Source organism: Bos grunniens, chromosome 25 (genome assembly GCF_055505025.1).
Source record: "Bos grunniens cultivar Pamir isolate PY7600 chromosome 25, Bosgru_T2T1.0, whole genome shotgun sequence".
In the NCBI taxonomy this organism is placed as follows: Eukaryota; Metazoa; Chordata; class Mammalia; order Artiodactyla; family Bovidae; genus Bos; species Bos grunniens.
The window spans coordinates 23,410,705-23,437,928 of NC_141189.1; the positions used below are offsets into that span (position 1 = coordinate 23,410,705).

General features: G+C 37.7%; 1 protein-coding gene across 1 annotated transcript in view; it reads right to left on the reverse strand.

Moving 5' to 3' along the window:
* Positions 1-268: 268 nt before the first annotated feature.
* The window catches only part of LOC147345296 (phospholipid-transporting ATPase ABCA3-like), a 238,869-nt gene continuing 211,913 nt past the window's right edge, over positions 269-27,224 (reverse strand). The window contains exons 24-30 of the mRNA XM_086375383.1: positions 22,310-22,435; positions 21,893-22,087; positions 9,140-9,327; positions 8,037-8,207; positions 7,387-7,577; positions 924-997; positions 269-538 (exon numbers count right to left, since the gene is read on the reverse strand). Coding sequence (XP_086231509.1) covers positions 404-538; positions 924-997; positions 7,387-7,577; positions 8,037-8,207; positions 9,140-9,327; positions 21,893-22,087; positions 22,310-22,435 — 1,080 coding nt within the window. The 3' untranslated portion in view covers positions 269-403. The remainder of the gene's footprint in view (positions 539-923; positions 998-7,386; positions 7,578-8,036; positions 8,208-9,139; positions 9,328-21,892; positions 22,088-22,309; positions 22,436-27,224) is intronic.

Below are 27,224 nucleotides of genomic sequence, written 5' to 3' on the forward strand. Positions count from 1 at the left end.
AGGCTTTATCTTCTTCTTATCTATAAATCAACTGCTAAAATGTAAAACCATTGCTCTCTAGGCTGTACCATTCTGACAGCTCCATCATTTCTGAATGTTTCTTTTCAGATATTCAAAATACTCAGGACAAGGCCCTTGTCCCCACTCTGATAAATGATGTTGTTTCATATTTCTAGGAGAGAAAATAGAAATTTCACTAAATATCTTTAGATTTGCACATACTAGAATCACAAGCCACTACTGTAAGTCTATGAAGAAGGAACATATGTTTCCTTTGAAGAACTCTTTATTACATAAATATATTTATACCAAGATATACACTCACAGGGATGCCCTTCTCTGTATCCAAGTGTAGTAGAGAGTAGTCTAAGGAACGCGTAGGATTACTAGTTGCAAGTGAGTCTCAAGACTCTTTTTTCTCAACTTCTGGGTTCTGACTGCCAGCAAAAGTCAGGAAGACTTGTTCCAGTGTTATCTGACTGATGGAATAGTCTTCTAAATTGAATTCTTCTTTAGCTTCCTCCAAAATACCAAACATCTTTAACAGCAACAACATAAAGTACAGTTACCATTTCAGTCCTCCTTTCCAGCCCACCACCCCGATGAGCCTCTCCTACACTTCCTCCAACTGCTGCCAAGTTAATGGTGGGGGACAAAAGATACAAAAGGGCGGGGGATGAGATAACAGACATCACTGAGAATTTGAGAAGAAGCAGGTCTCTGTCTCCATTCTGTTGATGGATATAGACAAAAAATGGGACTTAAAGGTGGAAATCTGACTTAATTAAAATTAATTCCTTGGACCATTGAAAGTAACCTAAAGTCTCTACTCCTCCTATAGCCCATTTCATAAGACCAAATCCCAAATGCTTTAGTTTTCTCTTAACATATTAATATCAGAAGGGCATGGTTTCTACATTCACCTTTCCCCAGCTATTGTTCTTGCTGGGAACATAGTAGTTAATGATCCCTCGATTCTCATCTTTTAATTCACTACCTAAGAAAGAAAAGATAGGATAGATACGTAATTTTGCATATTGCTTTTTAAATGTCAAAATACTGATACATCAGCTTAATTATATGTATAACAGAGGCATAAATAGATATGGCTAGTAAAAAAAGGGATGTAATCCAAAAGCCTACCTCTTTACATGATACAGTTAATTTCTTCAGCAGATTTATTCCTGGTGTAATAGGCTTTGTTTTATGGATTTTTAGGAATTATTGAGGACAGACTTTCAGGCACAAAATGTTGTCAACTCACATGTCTAAAGGATGAAACTTGAGCCTTCCAAAATTCTAATGCTGTAAGATGTAATCCCTGAACATAGGGCTGAGAATATAAATGGGTGGGATTTTCATTCTGGCTTTATGAACATGTATGTACAGCATGTTTCCTGGGGAAGAGAGAAGAGGCTTTCTTGCTATTCTTATGATCCTATGCTAGGTTAAAGAGGAAATCATACATATAAACCACCAAAGTCAGGCTGTATGTTCTTTTTTAAGTGAATAAGAATCCTCTGGTGCAAATTGGGGGAAGAAGTGGTATACTTTCCAGATTTAGAACAAACATATTTGTTTATGCTTATCATTGTATTTTGTAAGTTATTAAAATTTAGAGGAGCCTGGTGGGCTGCCGTCTATGGGGTCGCACAGAGTTGGACACGACTGAAGCGACTTAGCAGCAGCAGCAAATTAATTGAGATTTTAAATATTTTAAATATGTTAATATAATCAAACTAGGAAGCCATTAGACTGAGGTGGCTCTAATTCCTTGATAGTCTATGTAAGGAAATAAAAACCTAAGCCAAAGCAAATGTACTTGAATCTGAGGAAATCAACTCTAAGAACAACCAATCACAAAGAGCCAACTATGTTTCCCCAAATAAGGCAACTGCTTAAGCTCTAGCAAATCAAATATTTCCTTACTTTTTCCCATGTCTTCTCTATAAACATCTCTCCCCTAATTCCTGTCTGTGGAGACCTCCTAACCACCTTTGGTTTGGTGATGCCCAATTAGAATCAATGTACACTCTGATAAACTCTTGAAAATTTTTGATATGCATCAGATGAGTAGTTCTGACATCAAAGTGAAAGTGAAAAAAGTGAAAATGTCAGTTGCTCAGACATGTCTGATTCTTTGTGACCCCTTGAACTGTAGCCTGCTAGGCTCCGCTATCCATGGAATTCTCCAGGCAAGAATACAGGAATGAATTGCCATTCCCTTCTCTAGGGGATCTTCCTGACACAGGAATCAGTCTGGTCTCCTGCACTGCAGGCAGATTCTTTACTGTCTGAGCCACCAGGGAAGTAAAGTGGGATCCAAAAGGATGCCCAATGGCTCTATAAGCAAAGTGCAACCAGATGTAGGTACTCGCTGAGCCTTTCGTTTTCACTACTTTCTCACTGGACCTGAAGGTATTAAGTAAGTCCCTCTTGGATATCCGAGTTCCTAGCTTTTCTGTCAAGAGCTCTGTAACTTGATTTGAGGTTTCTGTTTTTTTCCTTTTTTAACCTGACTGGGTATGGAGTTGGACTGGATCTGACTTAAACATCATTAGCTCTCTGTCAACAACCAAACTGGGTTCAGAGTCAGGCTGCTGCTGCTGCTGCTGCTGCTGAGTCGCTTCAGTCGTGTCCGACTCTGTGCGACCCCATAGACGGCAGCCCACCAGGTGCCGCCGTCCCTGGGATTCTCCAGGCAAAAACACTGGAGTGGGTTGCCACTTCCTTCTCCAATTCAGAGTCAGACTAGGTCCAACTTAAACTGGAATGGGTTCAGTGTGAGGCCTCTGGAAAACATTTTCTTAATGAAAAGAAAGAAGAAAATGACTTCCTCCATATTCAGAGAGTTTGGGACTCCAGCTAACTCTATGGACAAAATTTATGGGTCCATGTGTTTTTATCCATTTGACTAATGTCTGTCTTTTGATTGGAGAATTTAATAAACTTAAACAGGCTTCATCTTTTCCTGGGCTTCATCTGAAGGATAGCTCTTCCAGTTATAGTACTGTTGGTTGACATTTTTTCTTTCAGTATTTTGAATATATATTTTCAATTTCTCTCAGCTTGAAAATTTTCCACTGAGACATCTGCTGATAGGTTAATGGGGTTCCCTTGTTTGACAAAATACTTTTCTCCTGCTTTTTGTCTTTGACTTTTGACAAATTTATTACAATATTCTTTAGCCCCTTTCTGGTTCAACTATTTGGAGTTCTTTGGGCTTCATGAATCTGAAAATCCATATCCCTCCCAAAGTTTGGGAAATTTTCAGCTATTATTTCTTTAAATAGACTTTCAGTCCTTTTTTCTTCTCCTTCTGGGATTTCCATAAAATATAAATTGTTTCTGTTATAGTGCCCTGTAAATTTTGTCAGCTTACTTCATCTTTTAATCACTCTTCATTCTTTTTGCATCTCCGATTGGATAATTTCAAATGACCTATCTCATAGTTCACTAATTCTTTCTTCTGATTGGTTGAATCTGCTGAATTTTTCAGTTTAGTCATTATATTTTCAGTTCTAGGATTTCTGTTTGGGCTTTTTTATGGTGCCTATTTTTTCTTCTTGTTGTATTTTTCATTTTCTTTTTGCATTGTACAACTAATTTCACTTGGTTGTCTGTGTGTTCATATAGTTCATTAAACATCTTTAAAAGGATTGTTCTAAATTCCTTGGCAGACAGCCCATAGATCTCCATTTCTTTAAGGAGTTTCATTAGTTTCTTTGGGTAGTGTTATATATACCTGACTCTCTGTGGTCCTTGATTCCTTGAGTTTGTATCCACTTTTGATAAGTAGTCTCCTCTTGTAGAGTTTACAGACTCACTTCAGCAGGGACACACCTTCACTCATCAGCTCAGCTAGAGGTTTGGACCATTTGTGTGGCAGCATCCAGGGGCAGGCAGTCATGCTAACAGGGTCTTGGCTTGGGCAAGTACACTGCCTGTGATCTGAGGTTGAAGGTGGGTGGATGGGCAGGGCTGCTGTCTGATTTCTGTGGCTGAACTGACCTTCCAGCTGAGCTGTTCATGCATGGCGGCTGGATAGGCTCCCTGGATGGGCAAGACTTATGACTACAGGCTATTACTTCACAGTCTAGTGGTAACATTAACTGAGATCTGTAATCACCTCTGGCCTATTGAGGTACAGGCTGTGCTCCCTGGCAGGGTAGGACCATTCTTTGACTCCATGATTGGGCAAGGCTACATATGGGGTGGACACAATTGCTCTTGGGGGAAGGGTTCATATTGTGCTCCTTGACTGGATGGTGCCAATTTCTGGTCTCTACATTCAGGTGGAGCCACAGACAGGGCTTTATAGTTAGATGAGGCTTCACGCTGTGCTCATGATTATACTGGAAAGTAAACTGCACTCAAAGTTGGGTAGGACTGTAGGCTAGCCTTCACAGTCTAGTAGGCTGTTGGTTGTGCTTCATTGCTGGCTAAGGCTACAGGCTGGGCTACTTTCAAGAGGGCCGCCAGTTATATTCCACAGTTGTATGGGCTCGAGACTGTACTCTGTGGTCAGACAGGGTCACTGTCTGGTCTCTGTCTTCAAGTCAGGCCCTAGGTTATGCTATGAATGAGCAGAGTCACTGACTGGACTTTTTACATGAGCAAATCCATATGCTGTGTTCAGCAATTGAGCAAAGCTATAATTTGGGCTCTGCAGGTGGGCAATATCATAGGCTAGATTCCAAGGCCATCCAAGGCCATCATGGTGATGTAAGGCCAGAGGCTATACTTAACCGTTGGGCAAGACTGTTGGTTTGGCTCCCAACCAAGCATGTCTGTAGAATGGGCTTAACAGATGCCCAAATTCACTGGCCAGGCTTCTTGGTCAGGTGAGTTGGAAGCTATACTCAGCTGTTGGGTAGAGCTGTGAATTTGCTTCTCTTCCTAGATAGGGCCATGGAACAGGCCCCATAGCTGATAGGGTTTGTTGGCTGGGGACCCACATCAGGCAGACCTGCCCTTTGAGCTCTTTGGTCAGATAAGGCCAAAGTGCAGCTATAGGTTGGGTTCCATGGTTCTTCCTAAATTCTCTGGCCAGGTTTCCTGGTTGGAGGAAACTAGAGGCTATACTCAGCAGATGGTCAGGGGCTTTGAATCTACTTCTCTAGTCAGCAGGGCTATAGAATGACTCTACCCCTGGTACAGCTAATTGGCTAGGAACTCAAATATGGTAGAAGTACCCTCCAAGCTCTCACACCAGACATGGCCACCAATTCAGCTTTGCAGATGAGCAGAGCCATTGGCCTGGAACTCTACTCCAATGCTGCTGCAAGAAAGAATGTGGTTTTGCTAAGATCGGAGTGCTTAGTGGTTGAAGCACCAGCCCTCTTCTCTGTCTTTCCGTAGTCTCCAGTGGTAAAGTCTCACAGGTTCACCCAGTGACCCTTGAGAGTTAAGACCCAACTGGGCCTCTGAAGAAGCATTCTGCAACCCTGGGGGACCTGATGAACACCACTGACCCTCTTTTCCAAAGTGGAGAAACTGCAGGTCTAAGGGAGGGTTGATACAGTCAGTGTATAGCTTCTCCTCTTACCCTTCTCATAGCTCTCTTGGTTTCTATTGCCCAGGAGGTTGCTTCAACCTTACCTCCAGGTTCTGGGATTTTCATAATGGTGTCTTGTCTACAGATAGTTACTAGTTGGTCTTCTTATGAATATGATTTTCCCAACTGATGTTGGGAATGACCTATGTTGCCATCTTTATATGATTCTCAATATTATAAGTTTGACTCATGCTGTTATATATAGTTATTTCATTCATCTCCCCTTCTGCACAGTGGTAATCTGGTATATGATTATTCCATAACTTATTTTCCATTCAATTGCTGGCAGGTATAATGTGAATATCATTGATTTAAATATTTTATTTATGTCATGGCACAGGTGGATGCAAATATAATAATGCAAGGAACAGCCACCTTCAGTTGAAAATGTTCCTCAAACCCACATTTCTATTAAAGCTTTTGTGTCCACATCCTCAATTATAGGTCTCTGATGTTTAGTGTCTCTTCTTTAAGACTTGTCCTAGAGAAAGTTGTTAGGACAGCACACAGCAAATGAGACTTTCTGTTCACAGCTTTTCTTTGTAGTGATGTAGGCACTATATCTCAGAAATATTTGCTGAATGAATGCATAAATGAGTATTAAACTTCTTAATAGACTATTAATAACAACACTGAGATAGTTCTATTTCCCATACATCTGTTCCCCCAGATCTGCTCTACCTTCTATTTCTTTTTATTTTCTGCTCTCCATTCTTACTGTGTAATCAATTAGGCTGTTTTCTATTGCTTGGAAGATAAACTTCCAACTCCTCAGCCTGACACACAAGGGGGATATCTGTGATATTTTGCTCAGCATAGCAGAATGGAAACTAAGATGAAAAAGCAGAATTAATAAATGTTTCTTTATATTAATACCATGTTTCTTCTTTATATTTAGGAAGGAAAGATAAGAGATAGAAAGAAATAATTGCTGTCTCTGGCATTGTACCATATAGTCAAAAAAATGCTTAAGGAGAAGAAAGCTTAGCGGTTCTTGTTTGAATTTCAGTTTCATATCCTGACTGGGACAGCAAAAGACCACAGTTATATATTCAGTGTGAGGTAAAAAACCTTAAAACTTTTCATGAGTGATATTATGGAAAGAATTGTGTCATTTCCCATCCCCCACTCCCACCCCCACCAAATTCATTTGCTGAAGCCCTAACCCCAGTTGCTTGTGTTTGGTCATATGTCTTTTAAGGAAGTAATTAATGATAAGTGAGATCATAAGGGTGATACCTGGATCTACTGTGACTGATGTCCTTATAAGGAGAGTAAGAGACACCAGGCATGGATACACACAGAAAAAAAGCTGTCTGATGACACAGAGAGAGAAGGAGGCCATTTGCGGGCCAAAAAGAGAGCCCTCAGGAGAAACCAGACCTCCTGAAATCTTAATACTGAACTTCTAATCTCAGAACTCTGAGAAAATAAATTTCTGCCTTTATGCCAGTCAGTCTGTGGTATCTTATTATAGCAGCCCTAGTAAACTAATACAGGTTCTATTTACTAAAAATTGAGAATTATGTTCAAACATGATTTTAGGTATATAGGTCATATGGACAGCTCTAATGTCACAACTACCTTACTAGTTAATATACACCAAGATATTGGTGAATATTTCTGTTCTTTGTGTAAACTTCTGAGCATAACCAAACATAAAAAGTTTAAAAGAACAAGCATTCCAAAAATAATTCAACATGGAAGGGCAATTAATATCAATAATTCACAAGAAATAGTTACTGGAGATACACAGCATATGGAAGGTGAGAACAATAAATATGGTTTAACACATCTATATCAAAGCTAACCCAACCAACCAAGTTTACCTGGAAAAGCTGTTTCAACAAAAGTTTTAAAGTGCTCTAATTTGTCCTTATTTTCATCAATATTGATCTTGACTTTTAGGATGTAAACATTGCCAAATTTGTTCTTGAGATGCTGAGGGCTGCCCAGGCACACAAACTTTCCCTTCACCATGATGGCCAGCTTAGTACAAAGAGCATCGCATTCCTCCATACTAGTAGAACAAAACACCAAAATGATGTGGAGCTTTAAAAAATCTCTATCAGAAGATATTCTATAGTTCAAATAGCCAGTATTTTGCGACCCTCTCTGAAAACGGAAGTTTTATCTGCCCCTCATCAACATCATGGCAAATGGAGATATTTTCAAACTCAAAGTCGTAAAATAATCTACAGGATATAATGTACAGCACATGGAATATAGCCAATATTTTTACTAACTTTAAATGGAGTATAATCTATAAAAATATTGAATCACTAAGTTGCACACTTGAAACTAATATAATATTGTAAATCAACTGCACTTTAATTTTTTTAAAAGTACTAAAAGACCAAATCCTCAAGTGGAACAGTTCCTGAACTTCCTGCCCTCTCCTCTCAATGAAAACTCCTTCCCATAGGTCATACGATTATAACTCTTCTAACCCTTAACCGAGCCTCCCAGTGAGCTGCACCTGTGGGATGTTATGATGATTGCTTTGCCACTTTCACGTGTCTGTGTCACTGCATTCCAGAGTAGGCGCCGGGCTACTGGGTCCATACCAGTTGATGGTTCATCTAGGAAGATGACTGAGGGCTTTCCCATGAGAGCAATAGCAGTACTCAGTCTACGTTTGTTTCCTCCACTTCATAGTTAAGGAAGGAGAGAGAAAGCAGAAACAGATGGGTATATGTGTCAGTAATTGAATACATTAAAAACATATATTTAATGTATATCCATTATTGACAGGAAACAATTAAATTATTTCCAAAATGCTGAGTCATAGGAAACATCCAAGATATTAAAAATGCTGACTGCATGTCATTCAACCAAGGCATTGGGGTTCCCATGTGGCACTAGTGATAAAGAACTGCTTGCCAATGCATGAGATTTAAGAGACATGGGTTTGATCCCCAGGTCGGGAAGATCCCCTGGAGGAGGACATGGCAACCCACTCCAGTATTCTTGCCTGGAGAACCTCATGGACAGAGGAGTCTGGTGGGCTACAGTCCATAGGGTAACAACGAGTGGGACACGCATGCACGCAGCCAAGGCATCAGATCCAAATGCAAATATATAAATCAAGTCATTTTCATTTGAAATGTAGAAAAGTGACTTTTGTCTACCAGAGTTCCTTTAGATTCCCAGATATATAAACAATATATTTACCAAGCCAATACAAAGAATTTCACATGGTCCTTGAGAGACAAAGAACAACAGAGAATAAGAGAGAGAGATGCTTTCATTTATAATTCATTATAAATTCAATGACTACATTTGCGATTGAACCAGGATTGTGTTTCATCTCTGCAAGGGAAAATTGTGATACTAATTCAGTTCAGTTCAGTTGCTCAGTTGTGTCTGACTCTTTGTGACCCCATGCATCACAGCACGCCTAATTAGGTCTGCTTTATTGCTGATATCCCACTACTGGCAAGGCAGTAGATTATTTCCCAGTCATTGCTTCTGTTTGTCAGTGGAACTCTGGCTAGATTGTGGGCACTGATTCCAAAGATCAGAATCAGCAGAAGGCTCCTCAATATTAGCTGCAATGAGAGCATCAGTATAATATCTCACCTGTAAGTGTAAATATACTTGTCAGCATAGGATTCCAGATTCAGTGCTTCCATTGACTTCTTTACATAATTGTTAATTTTGGTCTCAGGAATCCCCCACAATCTGGCATACATGACCATTATTTCTCGAGCAGTCATGTAATCCAGCAAGGCATCAAATTGTGGGCAATAACCAATTTTTGATCTTACCTAAAATAAAAGAACAACGATGGACATAAGTCAACTATATCTCACTGAGCATATAGTATACACAAATAACATAGAAGACCTGACACTTTCCAGCCCATGCCTCTAAGAAGGTTATAACCCAGAGCTTTAGTAAATAACTTCTTTCCCAGTGATTACAAAGTCATTGCTGTTGTAAGCTATTGTCATGTATTAAAATTAAAACTTTGACAACTCTAAAAAGTAAAAGAGATCTAAATCAATAGTGTGATGTCCAGCATTGATAACTGGATGGCTATTTTTGAACTTTGGTATCTTATTTTCTCTAATAAATCTTCATTAGTTTAGTCCCAAGGGATTTCAGGATTGCATAATCCAAGACTGCCATAGAAGGAGTGCCTGGGCTAGTCTAGGCTCAGTGATATCCGACTTTTTGGTAGTGATGATAAATGGAGTCTCTCTGTTATATGCAATATTACTTTGTGAGAATCATCTAAGTTGCAAATGAGCAGAATTGGGATCCTAGCTCTTATTTTAGTCATATATTAGTCATAAAAGAAGTCTGAACATATTATAAAAATTTTATAATATTCAGAGAAAATATCTGACAACATGGAATTAAAGTAAAAATCAATAATAAAACAAATATTTTAGAAACTTCAATATTTTTCATATTTCAAAATGAATTTCTAAGACTACATCCTTAATTCATGGGCTGAAAAGCTCAATTTATCTTGCAGAATATTTTGAACCTATGGGATATAGGCCACTTTAAACAACAGAGTAACAAATGAGTGTAAATCAATGATTAAATTATTAACATAATAACATATTTGTGAAAAACAGATTCAAAGAATTCTGGGAAGATAGCTGAGTAGGGAGCACCAAGAATTTATCTCTGTCTAATAAAATTATTTTGGGACTCTGTAGTCTACTGAAAGCTTGCAAATTCCTAGGGGAAGATTTGGACTGTAAATTGTGGTTAATTGCAGTCAGTTTCAGCTGTTAGCATACTAGTGTCTACCATCCTCCACCCCCACACCAAGCCACATTTGTGCATATGTTCTTTTTTTTATTATTATTTTAAAATATAAATTTATTTATTTTAATTGGAGGTTAATTACTTTACAATATTGTATTGGTTTTGCCATACATCAACATGAATCCACCACAGGTATACATGTGTTCCCCATCCTGAACCCCCCTCCCTCCTCCCTCCCCATACCATCCCTCTGGGTCATCTCAGTGCATATGTTCTTGAAGCAGCTTTTACATCGCTAGGGGGAGACAGGATGAGCAAACAAGATTCTGTCCTCCAAATAAAGGGCATCTGTGCTCTAATTGTTTATTGCTACTTCTGATTGTAGAGGTGCAGACCAACAAGAAAGCATGAGCCATCTAAAAATAAATAAATAATCAGGCACTACCCCTAAAAAAAAAAAAACCTGATGTAAATCTACTAGACAGATACTTTAAAGTGACTATCTTAAAGGTGTTCAAGGAATTAAAAAAAGATGTGGAGAAAGTCAAGAAAATTATTTATGAACAAAATGGAAGTATCAATAAAGAGAAACTATAAACAGAAACTAAAATAAATTTTAGCATTGTTAAGTACAACAACTAATTGAAATGAGAAATTCACTAAAAGGATTCAAAGGCAGATTAGAGTAGGCAGAATAATCAGCAGACAAAGCTATGACAATGGAACATGAAAAAGAAAACAAAAAGCATTAAAGAGCAGTAGATTGAGCCTAAGGTACATTTGAAGCCATTAAGTGGATGAACATAGCCACTGTAGGTCTCCTGAAGAAGAGAGTAAGAAAAGGACAGAGAGAATATTTGAATAAACGATACTAAAACTTCTCACATTTGAATACAGACATCCAAGAAGATCAATGAAATTAAAAAGAGATGAATTCAAAGAGAACCACACCAAGACACATTAAAATCAAGCTTTCCAAAACCATAGACAAAAAAAGAATCATGAAATCTGTAAAAGAAATGAGACCAATCATATACATGGAATCCTCAATAAGATCATGAACAGATTTCCCATCAGAAATTTTGGAGGTCAGAAGGCAGTGGGCCAAATATACTCAAAGTGCTTTTAAAAAACTGTCAACAGAAATCCTATATCTGGGAAAATTACCTTTCAAAAGTAAGGGAAAAATTAAGGCATTCACAGATTAATAAAGACTGAGGGAATCTGTTACTGTTAGATCTGCTCTCCAAGAAATGGTACAGGGTGTTTTGCAGGGTAAAATTACAGGACATCAAGGTGTAACTCAAGGCAATATGAAAGAATAAATATTTCAATTAAGGTAAATATATAGCAATTACTATTAATAAGAGCTAATATAACACAAATTTATAACTCATTTTTTTCTACATGGTTTGAGATCAATATATATTTAAATTACTAGTATAATAGTAATTATAACTACAATTACAAAACTTTGTTTTGTAAATTCACATTTTATTTTCTACATATCATTGTAAAAGACTCTGGGTTGGAATGATCCCCTGGAGAAGGGCATGGCAACCCACTCCAGTATTCTTGCCTGGGCAATTCCATGGACAGAGGAGCCTGCTGGGCTACAGTCCATGGGGTCACAAAGAGTCAGACACAACTGAAGCAACTTAGCATGCATGCACATGAAAGACTAATTCATTGTTCACACAATGTATAAAGATATAATTTTGTGACATCAGCAAAAAATGGGTAGAGACAGAACTATAAAGAAGCAAAATAATTGTTATTGAAGTTATGCTGCTATAAATACAATTAGTGTTATAACTTTAGATGTTAAATATAATCAACACAGTAACCACAATGAAAAATAGCTATAGAATATGCATAAAAGGATATACGTAAGGAATTTAAACATGTTACTACAAAATATAAGTGACCTAACACAAGAGAACATAATGTAGGAAGTGAAGAACAAAAAAGCAGTAAGGCATATAGAAAACTAACAGCAAAATGTCAGAAATAAGTCATGTCTTACCAATAATTACTTTAAATGTATAAATTAAACTTTCCAATCCAAAGGCAGAGATTGGCAGAATGGTTAAAAGTCACGGTCTAATTATATGTTATTTTGTTATAAGAGACTCACTTTAAATCCAGGAAACAAATACAATGAGCGTGAAAGGATGGGAAAAAGACATTCCATGCAAATAGTAACCAAAACGTGGTGACCCAAGAAAGAGTGGATAAAACCAAGGAGGGTCTTGGAATACAGGAATGGAAAAACCAGACCCTTATCATCCTTCCCTCCCCCATGTTGTAACTGTTAGTGGATTTCAAATCCTCCTGACCACTATAACCTGTCTCCCCTCCTACCCTACAGGGAGAAGGTGTATTTGCCTTATTCTTCTCTCCACCCAGTATACGTGCTTCATCCGATCAGCAAATGACCCACAAGACCCCTATCCCATTCCTTGTACCTTGGGTATAAAAGTGGACTAAAGACCCCTGTTCAATGTCAGTTCTCCCTTGGGCTGGCCCACTGTTCTAACACCATCTTTCTATCTAATAAACTTTATTTCCTTCTCATTCTGTCTCATGTCTGGAAATTCTTTTCCAACCTGCGTGCAGAACACGACACAAAATAGCAGGGTAGTTACGCTTTTATCAGACAAAAGAGACTTAAAATATAAAAAAGATTACAAAATACAAAGGACATGATATACTTATAAGGGTTTCAGTGCAGCAAAAAATGTAATAATTATAAATAGCTATCACCTAACAATAGACCATAAAATATATTAAAAGCAAAACTGACAAAATTGAAGGGAGAAATAAACAGCTCTATAATAATAGTGGAATACTTCAGTATTGCATTCATTAATGGATAGAACGATGAAGTGGAACATAAGTAAAGAAATAGAGGATATTAAAACACCATGAGTCAACTATATTTAACAGACATATACAGAACACTCTAGATTTAACAGATTTACAGACATATACATAGATATTGTTACAGACATTCACTGGCAAATACTACTGAGCATTTAAGGAAGAACAAGTATCAGCCCTCTCAAACTCTTCCAAAAACTGAAGAGAAAGGAACACTTTCTAATTCTTTCTATAAGATGAGCATTATCTTGATACTAAAACTAGGAAAAATGATAATATAGGAAAAAAAACTACACACCTTATGAACTTTGACATAAAATTTTTTAACAAAAGAGTAGTGAACCAGTTCACCAGCAATATTAAAAGGAGTATATACCATGCTAGTAAAGTTATGCTCAAAATTCTCCAAGCCAGGCTTCAGCAATACGTGAACTGTGAACTGCCAGATGTTCAAGCTGGTTTTAGAAAAGGCAGAGGAACCAGAGATCAAATTGCCAACATCTGCTGGATCATTGAAAAAGCAAGACAATTCCAGAAAAGCATCTATTTCTGTTTTATTGACTATGCCAAAGCCTTTGACTTTGTGGATCACAATCAACTGTGGAAAATTCTGAAAGAGATGGGAATACCAGACCACCTCACCTGCCTCTTGAGAAATCTGTATGCAGGTCAGGAAGCAACAGTTAGAACTGGACATGGAACAACAGATTGGTTCCAAATAGGAAAAGGAGTATGTCAAGGCTGTATATTGTCACCCTACTTATTTAACTTCTATGCAGAGTACATCATGAGAAACGCTGGGCTGGAAGAAGCACAAGCTGGAATCAAGATTGCCAGGAGAAATATCAATAACCTCAGATATGCAAATGACACCACCCTTATGGCAGAAAGTGAAGAGGAACTAAAGAGCCTCTTGATGAAAGTGAAAGAGGAGAGTTGAAAGAAAAAGTTGGCTTAAAGCTCAACATTCAGAAAACTAAGATCATGGCATCTAGTCCCATCACTTCATGGGAAATAGATGGGGAAACAGTGGAAACAGTTGTCAGACTTTATTGTTTTGGGCTCCAAAATCACTGCAGATGATGATTGCAACCATGAAATTAAAAGATGCTTACTCCTTGGAAGGAAAGTTATGACCAACCTAGATAGCATATTCAAAAGCAGAGACATTACTTTGCCAACAAAGGTCCATCTAGTCAAGGCTATGGTTTTTCCAGTGGTCATATATGGATGTGAGAGTTGGACTGTGAAGAAAGCTGAGTGCCGAAGAATTGATGCTTTTGAACTGTGATGCTTTTGAACTCTTGAGACTCCCTTGAACTGCAAGGAGGTCCAACCAGTCCATCCTAAAGGAGGTCTGTCCTGGGTGTTGGAAGGACTGATGCTAAAGCTGAAACTCCAATACTTTGGCCACCTCACGCGAAGACTTCACTCACTGGAAAAGACTCTGATGCTGGGAGGGATTGGGGGCAGGAGGAGAAGGGGACGACAGAGGATGAGATGGCTGGATGGCATCACCGACTCGATGGACATGAGTTTGAGTAGACTGTGTGAGTTGGTGATGGACAGGGAGGCCTGGTGTGCTGCGATCCATGGGGTCGCAAAGAGTCAGACATGACTGAGTGACTGAACTGAACTGATGATGTTTTACACAGCAAGATTATCATTTAGCATAGAAGTAAAGAAAACTTCTCAGAGAAGCAAAAAATAAAAGAATTCATCAATACTAAACCTATACTAGAAGAATGCTGAAAGGTTTTCTCTAAATGGAAGAGAAAAATCTATAGAAAAAGGAAAATTCCACTAGGAAAGACACAAATAAAATATAAATTAAAGATACTTAAATAAGCTATTACAGAGATTAAAAGATACCTGGAATAATGGGCAAATTTGGCCTTGGAGTACAAAATGAAGTAGGGCAAAGGCTAACAGAGTTTTGCCAAGAGAATACACTGATTATAGCAAATATTTTCTTCCAACAATATGAGACAGTTCTACACATTGGTATCAGCAGATGGTCAGTACCAAAATCAGACTGATTATGTTCTTTGAAGCTGAAGATGGAGAAGCTCTGTACAGTCAGCAAAACAAGACCTGGAGCTGACTGTGTCTCAGAACATCTGTTCCTTATTGAACAATTCAATTTTATTGAAGAAAGTAGGGAAAACTAATAGACCATTCATGTATGATCTAAATCAAATCCCTTATGTTTATACAGTGGTGGTGACAAAGAGATTCAGGGGACTAGATCTGGTAGATAGAATACCTGGAGAACTATGGATGGAGGTTCATAACATTGTACAGAACGTGGTTACCAAAATCATCCTCAAGAAATAGAAAGGCAAGAAGACAAAGTGATATATAAGGAGGTCTTACAAATAGCTGAAAAAAGAAGCAAAGAGAAAGGCAAAGGAGAAAGAAAAAGATATATCCAATTGAATGCAGAGTTCCAAAGAATAGCAAGCAGAGATAAGAAAGGTTTCTTTTTTTAAAATACGAATTTATTTATTTTAATTTAAGGCTAATTACTTTACAATATTGTATTGGTTTTGCCATACATTGACATGAATCCGCGACGGGTGTACATGTGTTCCCCATCCTGAACCCCCCTCCCACCTCTCTCCTCATCCCATCCCTCTGGGTCATCCCAGTGCACCAGCCCCGAACACCCTGTCTCATGCATCGAACCTGGACTGGCAATTCATTTCATGTATGATAATATACATGTTTCAATGCCATTCTCCCAAATTATCCCACCCTCGCCCTCTCCCACAGAGTCCAAAAGACTGTTCTATACATCTGTGTCTTTTTTGCTGTCTGGCATACAGGGTTATTGTTACCATCTTTCTAAATTACATATATATGTGTTAGTATACTGTACTGGTGTTTTTCTTTCTGGCTTACTTCACTCTGTGTAATAGTCTCCAGTTTCATCCACCTTATTAGAACTGATTCAAATGTATTCTTTTTAATGGCTGAGTAATGTTCCATTGTGTATATATACCACAGCTTTCTTATCCATTCGTCTGCTGATGAACATCTAGGTTGCTTCCATGTCCTGGCTATTATAAACAGTGCTGTGAATATTCATTGGAAGGACTGATGCTGAAGCTGAAACTCCAATACTTTGGCCACCTGATGCGAAGAACTGACTCATTGGAAAAGACCCTGATGCTGGGAAAGATTGAAGGCAGAAGGAGAAGGGGATGACAGAGGATGAGATGGTTGGATGGCATCACAGACTTGATGGACATGAGTTTGAGCAAGCTCTGGGAGTTGGTGATGGACAGGGAAGCCTGTCATGTTGCAGTCCATGGGGTCACAAAGAGTTGAACATTACTGAGCAACTGAACTGAACTGAATGGAATACCTGTATTTCCAAATGATGGAACTGACAAAAGGTTCATATTCAAAATATTAAACTGAATACAAAAAATAAACAATCCAATCAAAAAATGGGCAGAAGACTTGAGTAGACATTTCTCCAAAGAAGACATAGAGATGGTCACAGACACATGAAAAGATACTCAACATCAATAATTATTACAGAAATTCAAACTGAAACAACAATAAGCTATCACCTCACACTTGTCGGAATGGCCAACATCAAAAAGTCTACAAATAACAAATGTTGGTGAAGATGTGAAGAAGGGGAATCCTTGTACATTGTTAGAGGAAATGTAAATTGGTGCAGCCAGTGTGGAAAATTAAAAAGAATTACCATATGATCCAGCAAATCCACTCCTGAGAATATGTTCGAAAAAAGATTAAAATTATAATTCAAAAAGATATGTGCATGCCAATATTCATAGCAACACTCATTACAATAGCCAAGATATTGAAGCAACCCAAATACACATTCTCTCTCACACACATACAATGGAATATTGCTCTTCCATTTGCAACAATGTGGATGAACATTGATGAGATTATGATTAGTGAGATAAATGAGACAGAGAATGACAAATACTACATGATATCCCTAATATGAGGAATCTAAAAAGTAATGTCAATCAATGTATGTAAAAAACAGAAACATACTTACTTACATAGAAGACAAACTGTGGGTTTCCATGGTAGCTCAGCTGGTAAAGAATATGCCTGCAATGCAGGAGACTCTGGTTTGATTCCTGGGTTGGGAAGATCCCCTGGAGAAGGGATAGGCTACCCACTCCAGTATTTGTGGGAACCATGTTTTACTGCTTTCTCAGAAATGTCTCTTAGAATTTAATTTTACTCATTCCCTTTTCCTTGCTTGCTCTTCCCACTCCCCCAACCACAACACCCTGTCCTAAAATTAGATGTTCTGGCTGACAGATCAGCTTTCAGTTCAGTTCAGTTCAGTCGCTCAGTCGTGTCTGACTCTTTGCGACCCCATGAATCACAGCACGCCAGGCCTCCCTGTCCATCACCAACTCCCGGAGTTCACTCAGACTCATGTCCATCAAGTCAGTGATGCCATCCAGCCATCTCATCCTCTGTCATCCCCTTCTCCTCTTGCCCCCAATCCCTCCCAGCATCAGAGTCTTTTCCAATGAGTCAACTCTTCGCATCAGGTGGCCAAAGTATTGGAGTTTCAGCTTTAGCATCATTCCTTCCAAAGAAATCCCAGGGCTGATCTCCTTCAGAATGGACTGGTTGGATCTCCTTGCAGTCCAAGGGACTCTCAAGAGTCTTCTCCAACACCACAGTTCAAAAGCATCAATTCTTCACCGCTCAGCTTTCTTCACAGTCCAACTCTCACATCCATACATGACAACTGGAAAAACCATAGCCTTGACTAGACGGACCTTTGTTGGCAAGTAATGTCTCTGCTTTTGAATATGCTATCTAGGTTGGTCTTAACTTTCCTTCCAAGGAGTAAGCGTCTTTTAATTTCATGGCTGCAGTCACCATCTGCAGTGATTTTGGAGCCCCAAAAAATAAAGTCTGACACTGTTTCCACTGTTTCCCCATCTATTTCCCATGAAGTGATGGGACCAGATGCCATAATCTTCATTTTCTGAATGTTGAGTTTTAAGCCAACTTTTTCACTCTCCTGTTTCACCTTCATCAAGAGGCTTTTTAGTTCTTCTTCACTTTCTGCCATAAGGGTGGTGTCATCTGCATATCTGAGGTTATTGATATTTCTCCTGGCAATCTTGATTCCAGCTTGTGTTTCTTCCAGTCCACTGTTTCTCATGATGTACTCTGCATATAAGTTAAATAAGCAGGGTGACAATATATAGCCTTGATATACTCCTTTTCCTATTTGGAACCAGTCTGTTGTTCCATGTCTAGTTCTAACTGTTGCTTCCTGACCTGCATACAGATTTCTCAAGAGGCAGGTGAGGTGGTCTGGTATTCCCATCTCTTTCAGAATTTTCCACAGTTTATTGTGATCCACACAACCCTCTTATCTTTAAAGACTTTTCTTTACAGCTCTCATGTGATTACTTTCAGATCTTCAGGAGGAAGTCTTCTTAATCCCTGAGTTACCGCCTCTGTCTTGCTTTACTCCTCTTAGTTAAAGATTACAAGATAAATTACCAATAAAATATGCGCTCAGCATGTTCTCAGGGAGTTGCTTCTCTGAGAACTCTCCCTGTGCTGTCTCTCACAATCCTGTGTGTTTGTGAGAATTATTCAGTGTGAAATTGCCACAAGTATTCTTGGCCTTCCCTGGTGGCTCAAATAGTAAAGAATCTGCCCGCAATGCGGGAGACCTGGGTTCGATCCCTGGGTTGGGAAGATCCCCTGGAGGGGGGAATGGTAACTCACTCCAGTATTCTTGCCTGGAGAATCCCCATGGACAGAGAAGCCTGGCAACTAGTGGTTACCAAATGGGAGGGAGAAATCTGCTGGGGGAAATTAGGGATGTGAAATTAAGAGATACAAACTACTACTTATAAAATAATAAGCAACAAGGATATATTGTACAGCACAGAAAACTATAACCATTTTCTTGTAATAACTTTTAATGGAATATAATCTGTCAAAATACTGAATCATTATGCTATGCACCCCTAAAACTAATATAATATTGAAAATCAACTGTACTTCAATGAAAATGACCAAAGACCTACATTTCAGACCTGAAACTATAGAATAAAACATAGGTCAGGTGTTTCACAATATTTGGCAACAATTTCTTGGACATTACACCAATCGCTTAGCAAATAAAAGAAAAAATAGACACATTGGATTTTATAAAAAAATTTTAAATTATGTACATATAATTACACTGCCAACTAAGTTAAAAGGCAACCACGGAATGGAAAAAATATTTGAAAGTCATCTATCTGATTAGGTATTAATACCCAGGTTTTATAGAAAATATTGGAAATTCAATAAGAACAACTTATTCCAAAAATTGGCAAGGACTTGAATAAACATTTCTTCAAAGACTATATGTAATTGGACATTAGGTATAGAAAAATCCTGGCTCTCAGTGATCATTAGAGAAATATAAATTGATACTACAATGAGAAACCATTTCACATCCATCAGGATAGCAACTATTAAAAGGAGAAAATAATAGTTGCTATCTAGAATGTATAGAAAATTGAACCCTGAGCCATGTTGGTGAGAATGTAATATGTTTTAGCTAAAAACTATGGAAGACTTTATGGCAATCCAAAAAATAAAAATAAAAACAGAATTAATGAGCACAGCATTTTCTCATACATACGGCACAAAATACTACTATAGTGAATTCAACATGGCAATAAAAGTATTGTACACCAAGATCAAGTGGGATTTATACCTGGGATGCAAGAATAATTCAGCAAACACAAAAAATGTGATGCACCAAGTTAATGAAAGGTTAAAAATCACATGATCTTTTAAAAAAATGCTGAAAAATCATTTGATAAATTCAGCATCCTCTCATGATAAGTAAAAACTCTGAAAACTTTAGTACAGAAGGAACATATTTCAACATAATAAAGCCTATATGTAACAAGCTCAAAGTTAACGTTACACTCAGCAGTGAAAAACTGCAAGCTTTTCATTTAAGATCAGGTATAAGACACAGATGCCTATTCTCAGCACTCCTATTCAACATAATATTGGAAGTCCTAATCAGAGCAATAATCAAGACAAAGAAATAGAAGACATCCCACTACTAGGCATATACCTCGAGGAAACTGGAACTGAAAAAGATACATGTATCCCAATATTCATTGCAGCACTATTTACAATAGTTAGGATACGGAAGCAACCTAGATGTTCATAGGCAGATGAATGGATAAAGAAGTTGTGGTACATATAACCAATGGAATATTATTCAGCTATAAAAAGGAACACATTTAAGTCAGTTTTAATGAGATGGATAAACCTGGAGCCTATTATACACAATGAAGTAAGTCAGAAAGAGAAAGATAAATATCGTGTATTAATACACACACATATATATGGAATATAGAAAGATGGTACCGCCAATCCTAAATGCAGGGCAGCAAAAGAGACACAGATATAAAGAACAGACTTTGGACTCTGTGGGATAAGTTGGACATGACTGAGCGTTTGAACTGAACTGATGTCTTCATTTTAGTCAATTTATACCCTTGAATCTACAGTAAGTTTCTTGTAAATAGCACATAGTTGGATCTTTGATATAGATCTATTTAGCCCCTCTGTTTCTTTGTTATTTTCTGAGTATAATGAACTTAATCCATTTAGATTTATTGATAGGGAAGGATTTACTATTGTCATTTTTAAGTGTTTTATTTAATTTTATAGTTTTTTTGTTCCTCTTTTTCTCTCTTGCTGTCTTCCTTTTTGTTTTGTTTTCTCTCTCTCTCTCTTTTTTTTTTTTGATAGATTTTGAATCATTTCTCCTTTAACGAGTAAAACATCTAAAGATGTTTCTTTGTAGTTACCAAGAGGCTTTTTAAAGCTAATATCAACTTAAGTTTTTTTGCATGCAATAACACTCCACTTCTACCTCTGATCTCTCCGGCCTTGCCAGGGATTCTTAGATCCTCTTAAACTTCTGTGCTTGTCTAAACCATTGTGTGTGTTAGTGGCCTTAGGAGATTAAGGTGTTGACAAGTCCTGACAGTGCCCTGAAGGCTGAGAAAATGATCACTTGCCCATTTAGGCTCCTAAAGGACTCCTAGTTCTTATGCACTTGTTGAAACTGCCTTTTCGCTTTCTACATTCCAGGGGGCTTCATGAATGCCACGTCCTGTTTGCCCTCAGAGCTAGGTGGTTTGAGAAACAGTCTTTTGGATGGTAGACAAAAAGTTGAGGAGCTAAATGTGTGAAGCTGGGAGTTGGGAGTTCCATTCTGATTGTAATGCACTGTTTTGTGGGTGGAGTTTATGGTGCAAGTATGTCTCAGCTCATCCTACCCATCTTGATGTGGATATTTTCTCAGTTGTGTGATGTGTAGGAGTCTTTCAACTAGTTCTGGATTCATCTCAGGGGGAATGGATCCCTGTTTAACTGTTTATTTGGTGCATCCAAGGAGGGAAAGTCAAGGGTCTCCTATTTTACCATCTTGCTCTCCGATAGTTTTAAAGAAAATTAAAGACACTGTTAGATGTTCATGGTAAGGCTGCTCTAATTGCCTCACCATCTCTGACCAAAATTCTCATTGCTCTCTAGAATCCTTGGGTTAAGTCAACAGTAGCGATATCAATGCCTACTATGACTCATGTCTATCATTTCCCACGAGTTGCTTCTGACCTTCACCCACAAATCATGTTTCTCACACCTCAGACAGCAATGATGTTTTACCTTTAGGATATTTTTGGTGATGCTAAGGCGCTCAACGAACACATCCCCAGAGGAAGCAACCTCCTCTCCAGTCAAAATTTCGAAGGTAGTAGTTTTCCCAGCTCCATTTAATCCAAGCAACCCAAAGCACTCCTGCTTTTGGATTGCAACAGAGATATTTCTCACAGCTAAAACGACTGGTTTTGAAAAATACACCTTAAAAAATACAGAAAACATAATATAGTAAAAATACTTACAGGTCATATACAAACAATACTTTAGACTCCCATGGACCACCTCAGGTAGCTTCACAAGAGTTCTTCTATTCTCTTGAGAAAACACACATAGATTCAAAGAACCACAGTAAGCCCTTGGCATTAATGACATACTCTTTAACAGAAATTAAACCATCATAAGTTATTCATTGAATAATATTACCTTTATGAGTTCCTTAATAAGCACTATAGAATTCAGTGACTCCTGAGGGTTCTCCAGGATTCTATTTCTTTCATTTTGTACATCTTCATCTTCAGATTCCCCGGATAATTCCTTGGACACTCTATCCTATATATTAAAAATAAGACCACAGATATAGATATGGATGCACTTTAGACATCTGGTCTACACTGGTTGGCTGTGGGAAGGCTAAACTGGGATAATCTTAAAAATGTCAAAACAGAAGTTTTGAGTCATTTCCAAATGACTTCCTGCATATCAACTCAGCTCTTACATATTTCCTACATCCAAAGTTTAAAACCTATACCATGAGCAAGTAGCATGTTCTTAACAAAATGGGCACTTCACAAAAAACTGCAATCACAAGAAAACTGTTAATTATAACTAAAAGTTATTTTAAAATAATTTATTTTTTATTTTTATTAAATATAAAGTTATTTTTAATAATAAATGTATACTTTATAAGATATCAGAAGAGTTGAGAGTAGGGAAAGAGTAACACTTTTCTTTCAGAGAAGGAGTAGAATCCAAGGACAGACTCACGTAAGAAATGCTTAAGATGAATTTCAATAAAATAGGAGCTCATCAGGCAACTTATGATGGGAAAGAAAGAATAGGTAAGACATCCCACAAAGTGAAAAGAATATGAAAGAATACTCTATGACTTGCATGTCATTCTTTTTATTTTGAAAGAATTTAGATGTACAGAAGAGCTATAAAAACAGGACAGCTCTAGTATACATTTTAACTTTGCTTAATGACATCATATAGTAATGATACATTGATTAAAACTAAGAAATTAACATTGGTTCAGTTCTATTAACTACAGATCTTACTGATGTTTAGTGCAAAATATTTTGAATGCTTTAACACTATTTTTAGTATAAGCTATTCATTTAAGCATAATATATATCTTTGTTGCTGCTATTCAGTTACTAAGTCATGTTCAACATTTTGTGACCTCATGAATGGCAGCACACCAGGCTTCCCTGTCCTTCAATAGTTCACTCAGTTTGCTCAAACTCATGTCCATTGAGTTAGTGATTCCATCCAACTACTTCATCTTCTATTGCCTGCTTCTCCTCCTGATTTTAATATTTCCCAGCATCAGGGTGTTTTCCAATGAATTGGCTCTTCACATCAGGTGGCCAAAGTATTGGAGCTTCAGCTTCAGCATTGGTTCTTCCAGTGAGTTTTCAGGATTGATTTCTTTAGGATTAACTGGTTTTATCTCAGTGCTGTCCAAGGGACCTTCAAGTGTCTTCTCCAGCACAGTTCAAAAGCATCAGTTCTCTGGTGCTCAGCTTTCCTTTCTTTATGGTTCAGCTTTCATATCTGTACATGACTACTGGAAAAACCGTAACCTTGACTATGTGGACCTTTATAGGCAAAGTCATGTCTCTGCTTTTTAATATGCTGTCTAGGTTTGTCATAGCTTTTCTTTCAAGAGCAAGTGTCCTTTCATTTCATGGCTGCATTCAGTTTGCAGGGATTTTGGAGACTAAGAAAATAAAGTCTGTCACTGTTTCCATTGTTTCCCCATCCATTTGCCATGAAGTGATGGGACCAGATGCCATGATATCAGTTTTTTGAATGTTGAGATTTAAGCCAGATTTTAATGTTAAAAAGAATTAGTTCTTCTTTGCTTTCTGCCATTAGAATGGTATCATTTGCATATCTGAGGTTGTTGATGTTTCTGCTGGCCATCTTGATTCCAGCTTGTGATTCTAGCCTGATATTTCACATGATGTGCTCTGAATATACGCTAAATAAGCAGGGTGACAATATACAGCCTTAATGTACTCCTTTCTTAATGTTGAACCAGTCCATTTTTCCATGTCTTGTTCTAACCGTGCTTCTTGACCTGCATACAGGTTTCTCAGGAGGCAGGTAAGGTGGTCTGGTATTCTCGTCTCTTTAAGTATTTTCCATAGTTTGTTGTGATTCACATAGTCAAAGGCTTTAGCGTAGTCAATGAAGCAGAATTAGATGTTTTTCGGGAATTCTCTTGCTTTTTCTATGATCCAGTGGATGCTGGCTATTTGGTCTCTGGTTCTTCTGCCTTTTTCTAAATTCAACTTGCACATCTAGAAGTTCTTGGCTAAAATAGTGTTGGAGCCTAGTTTGAATTATTTTGAGCATTACCTTAACAGCATGTGAAAGTAGTGCACTTGTATGATAGCTTGAACATTCTTTGGCATTTCCCTTATTTGGAGTTGGAATGAAAATTGACCTTTTTCAGTTGTCAGAGTGTTTCAAATTTGCTGACATATTGCTGAAACTTTAAGAGTGTCATCTTTTAGGAATTGAAATAGCTCAGCTGGAATTCCATTACTTCCATTAGCTTGGTTCCTAGTAATTCTTCCTAGAGCCAATTGACTTCACACTCTAGGAAATCTGACTCTAAGTGAGTGATCACATCATAGTTGTTATATGGGTCATGAAGACCTATTTTGTACAGTTCTTCAGTGTATTCTTGCAATTTCTTCTTAATCTCTTCTACTTCTGTTAGGTCCTTACTGTTTCCATCATAATTTATTGTGCCAATCTTTACATGAAATATTCCCTTGGTATCTCTAATTTTCTTGAAGAGCTCTCTAGTCTTTCCCATTCAATTGTTTTCCTTTGTTTCTTTACATTATTTACTTAAGAAGGCTTTCTTATCTCTCCTTGCTATTCTTTGGAACTCTGCATTCAGTTGGTATATCTTTCCCTTTCTCCTTTGCCTTTCGCTTCACTTCTTTTCTCAGCTATTTGTAAGGCCTCTTCATGCAATCACTTTGCCTTCTTGCATTTCTTTTTCTTGGGGTTGATTTTGGTCATTACCTCCTGTAAAATGTTAGGAACCCCTGACTATAGTTCTTCAGGCACTCTATCAGACCTAATCCTTTGGATCTATTTGTTTCTTGCACTGTATAATTGTAAGGGATTTGGTTTAGGTCATACTTGAAGGCCCTAGTGGTTTTCCTTACTTTCTTCAAGTGTGAATTTTGCAATATAGAGTTCATGATCTGAGCCACAGTCAGCTCCCAGTCTTATTTTTGCTGACTGTATAGAGCTTTTTTTATCTTTGGCTGCAAAAATATAATCAATCTGATTTCAGTATTGACCATATGCGTGATGTCCATGTGTAGTCATCTCTTGTGCTGTTGAAAGAGTGTTTGCTATGACCAGTATGCTCTCTTGGCAAAACTCTGATAGCCTTTGCCCTGCTTCATTTTGTACTCCAAGGCCAAAGTTGCCTGCCTGTTATTCCATGTATCTCCTGACTTCCTACTTTTGCATTCCAATCCCCTCTGATGACAGAGACCTCCATTTTGGTCTTAGTTCTATCACATATTGTAGGTCTTCATAGAACTGTTTGACTTCACCTTTATCAGTGCTATTTGTTGGGACATAGACTTGGATTACTGTGAATTTGAATGGTTTGTCTTGAAAATAAACAAAGATCATTCTGTCATTTTTGAGATTGCAACCAAGTACTGCATTTCAGACTCTTTTGTTGACTCAGGGCTACCCCATTTCTTCTAAGGGATTCTTGTTCACAATAGTAGATATGAGGGTCATCTGAATTAAATTCGCCCATTCCCACCCATTTTATTTCACTGATTCCTAAAATGTTGATGTTCATTCTTGCCAACACCTGTGTGACCACTTTCAATTTACCTTGATTCAAGGACCTAGCATTCCAGATTCCTACACAATATTGTTCTTTACAGCATTGGACTTTACTTTCACCACCAGACACATCCACAACAAGGGGTTGTTTCTGCTTTGGCTCAGCCTCTTCGTTCTTTTTGGAGCTATTTATCTGCTCTTCTCCAGTAGCATATTGGACTCCTACTGATCTGGGGGGCTCATCTTCCAGTTTCACATCTTTCTGCCCCTTCATACTATTCATGGGATTCTCAAGGCAAGAATACTGCAGTGGTTTGCCATTCTGTTTTCGAGTGGACTATATTTTGTCAGAACATATATCTAGATATGTACATAAATCATAAATCAACATCTTAATAAGTTTTATTGTAACCAGTATCAATAAAGTAAACAGAATATTACCCCTCAATAACTAGAAATATGACACGTAACTCACTATGTATTGTTATACATTAGTTTTGTTTTATATAAATGAAATTCTACTTTACATATTCTTTTACATCTGATTGAATTTGTATCTGAGATTATTCTATGCTGTTGCATAAGTTATAGGCTCTTCCTTCTGATTGCTATATTCTATTGTGTGAATAGACATTTTAAAATCCATTATGCTACTGAGAGACATGTGGTTTGCTTCCTTCTTAAACTTTGTCTTATATAAATAATGTTTTGTGCACATTCTTTCAAATGTCTTTCAGTGAACATGACTATGCCTCTCTGTTGGATTTATACTTAGAAGGGAAGCTTGTAGGACTTAGTTATGCACACTTCATATGCATATAAAATGTTTTATTCTTTTGAAGTATAGTTATAAAATATATTAGCTTCATGTTAGCTTCACATTAGCTACAAGGGAAGCCCCCTACAACATAGAAACTTCACATTAATATACATTACAAATTAATCACCACAACATCTAGTAACCATCTGTCATCATACAAAATATTTGGAATATTATTGACAGTATTCACAATAGTGTACATTATGACCTATGACATTTATTTTAAACTGGAATTTTGTATCTCAATCTTTTTGTCTTTCTCTTTTTCTCTGAATCCTGCCATGAAATGATCACCATTGCCTCTTGTGGTCACCAGTTTGTTCTCTGCCCCTATGAGTCTGTTTCTGTTGTGTTGAGTCTCTGTCATTTGGTTTTTTAGACTCCACGTATAAGTATATTGTTTAGTCACTAATTTGTGTCTGACTTTTTAAGATCTTGACTGTATCATGCCAGGTTCCT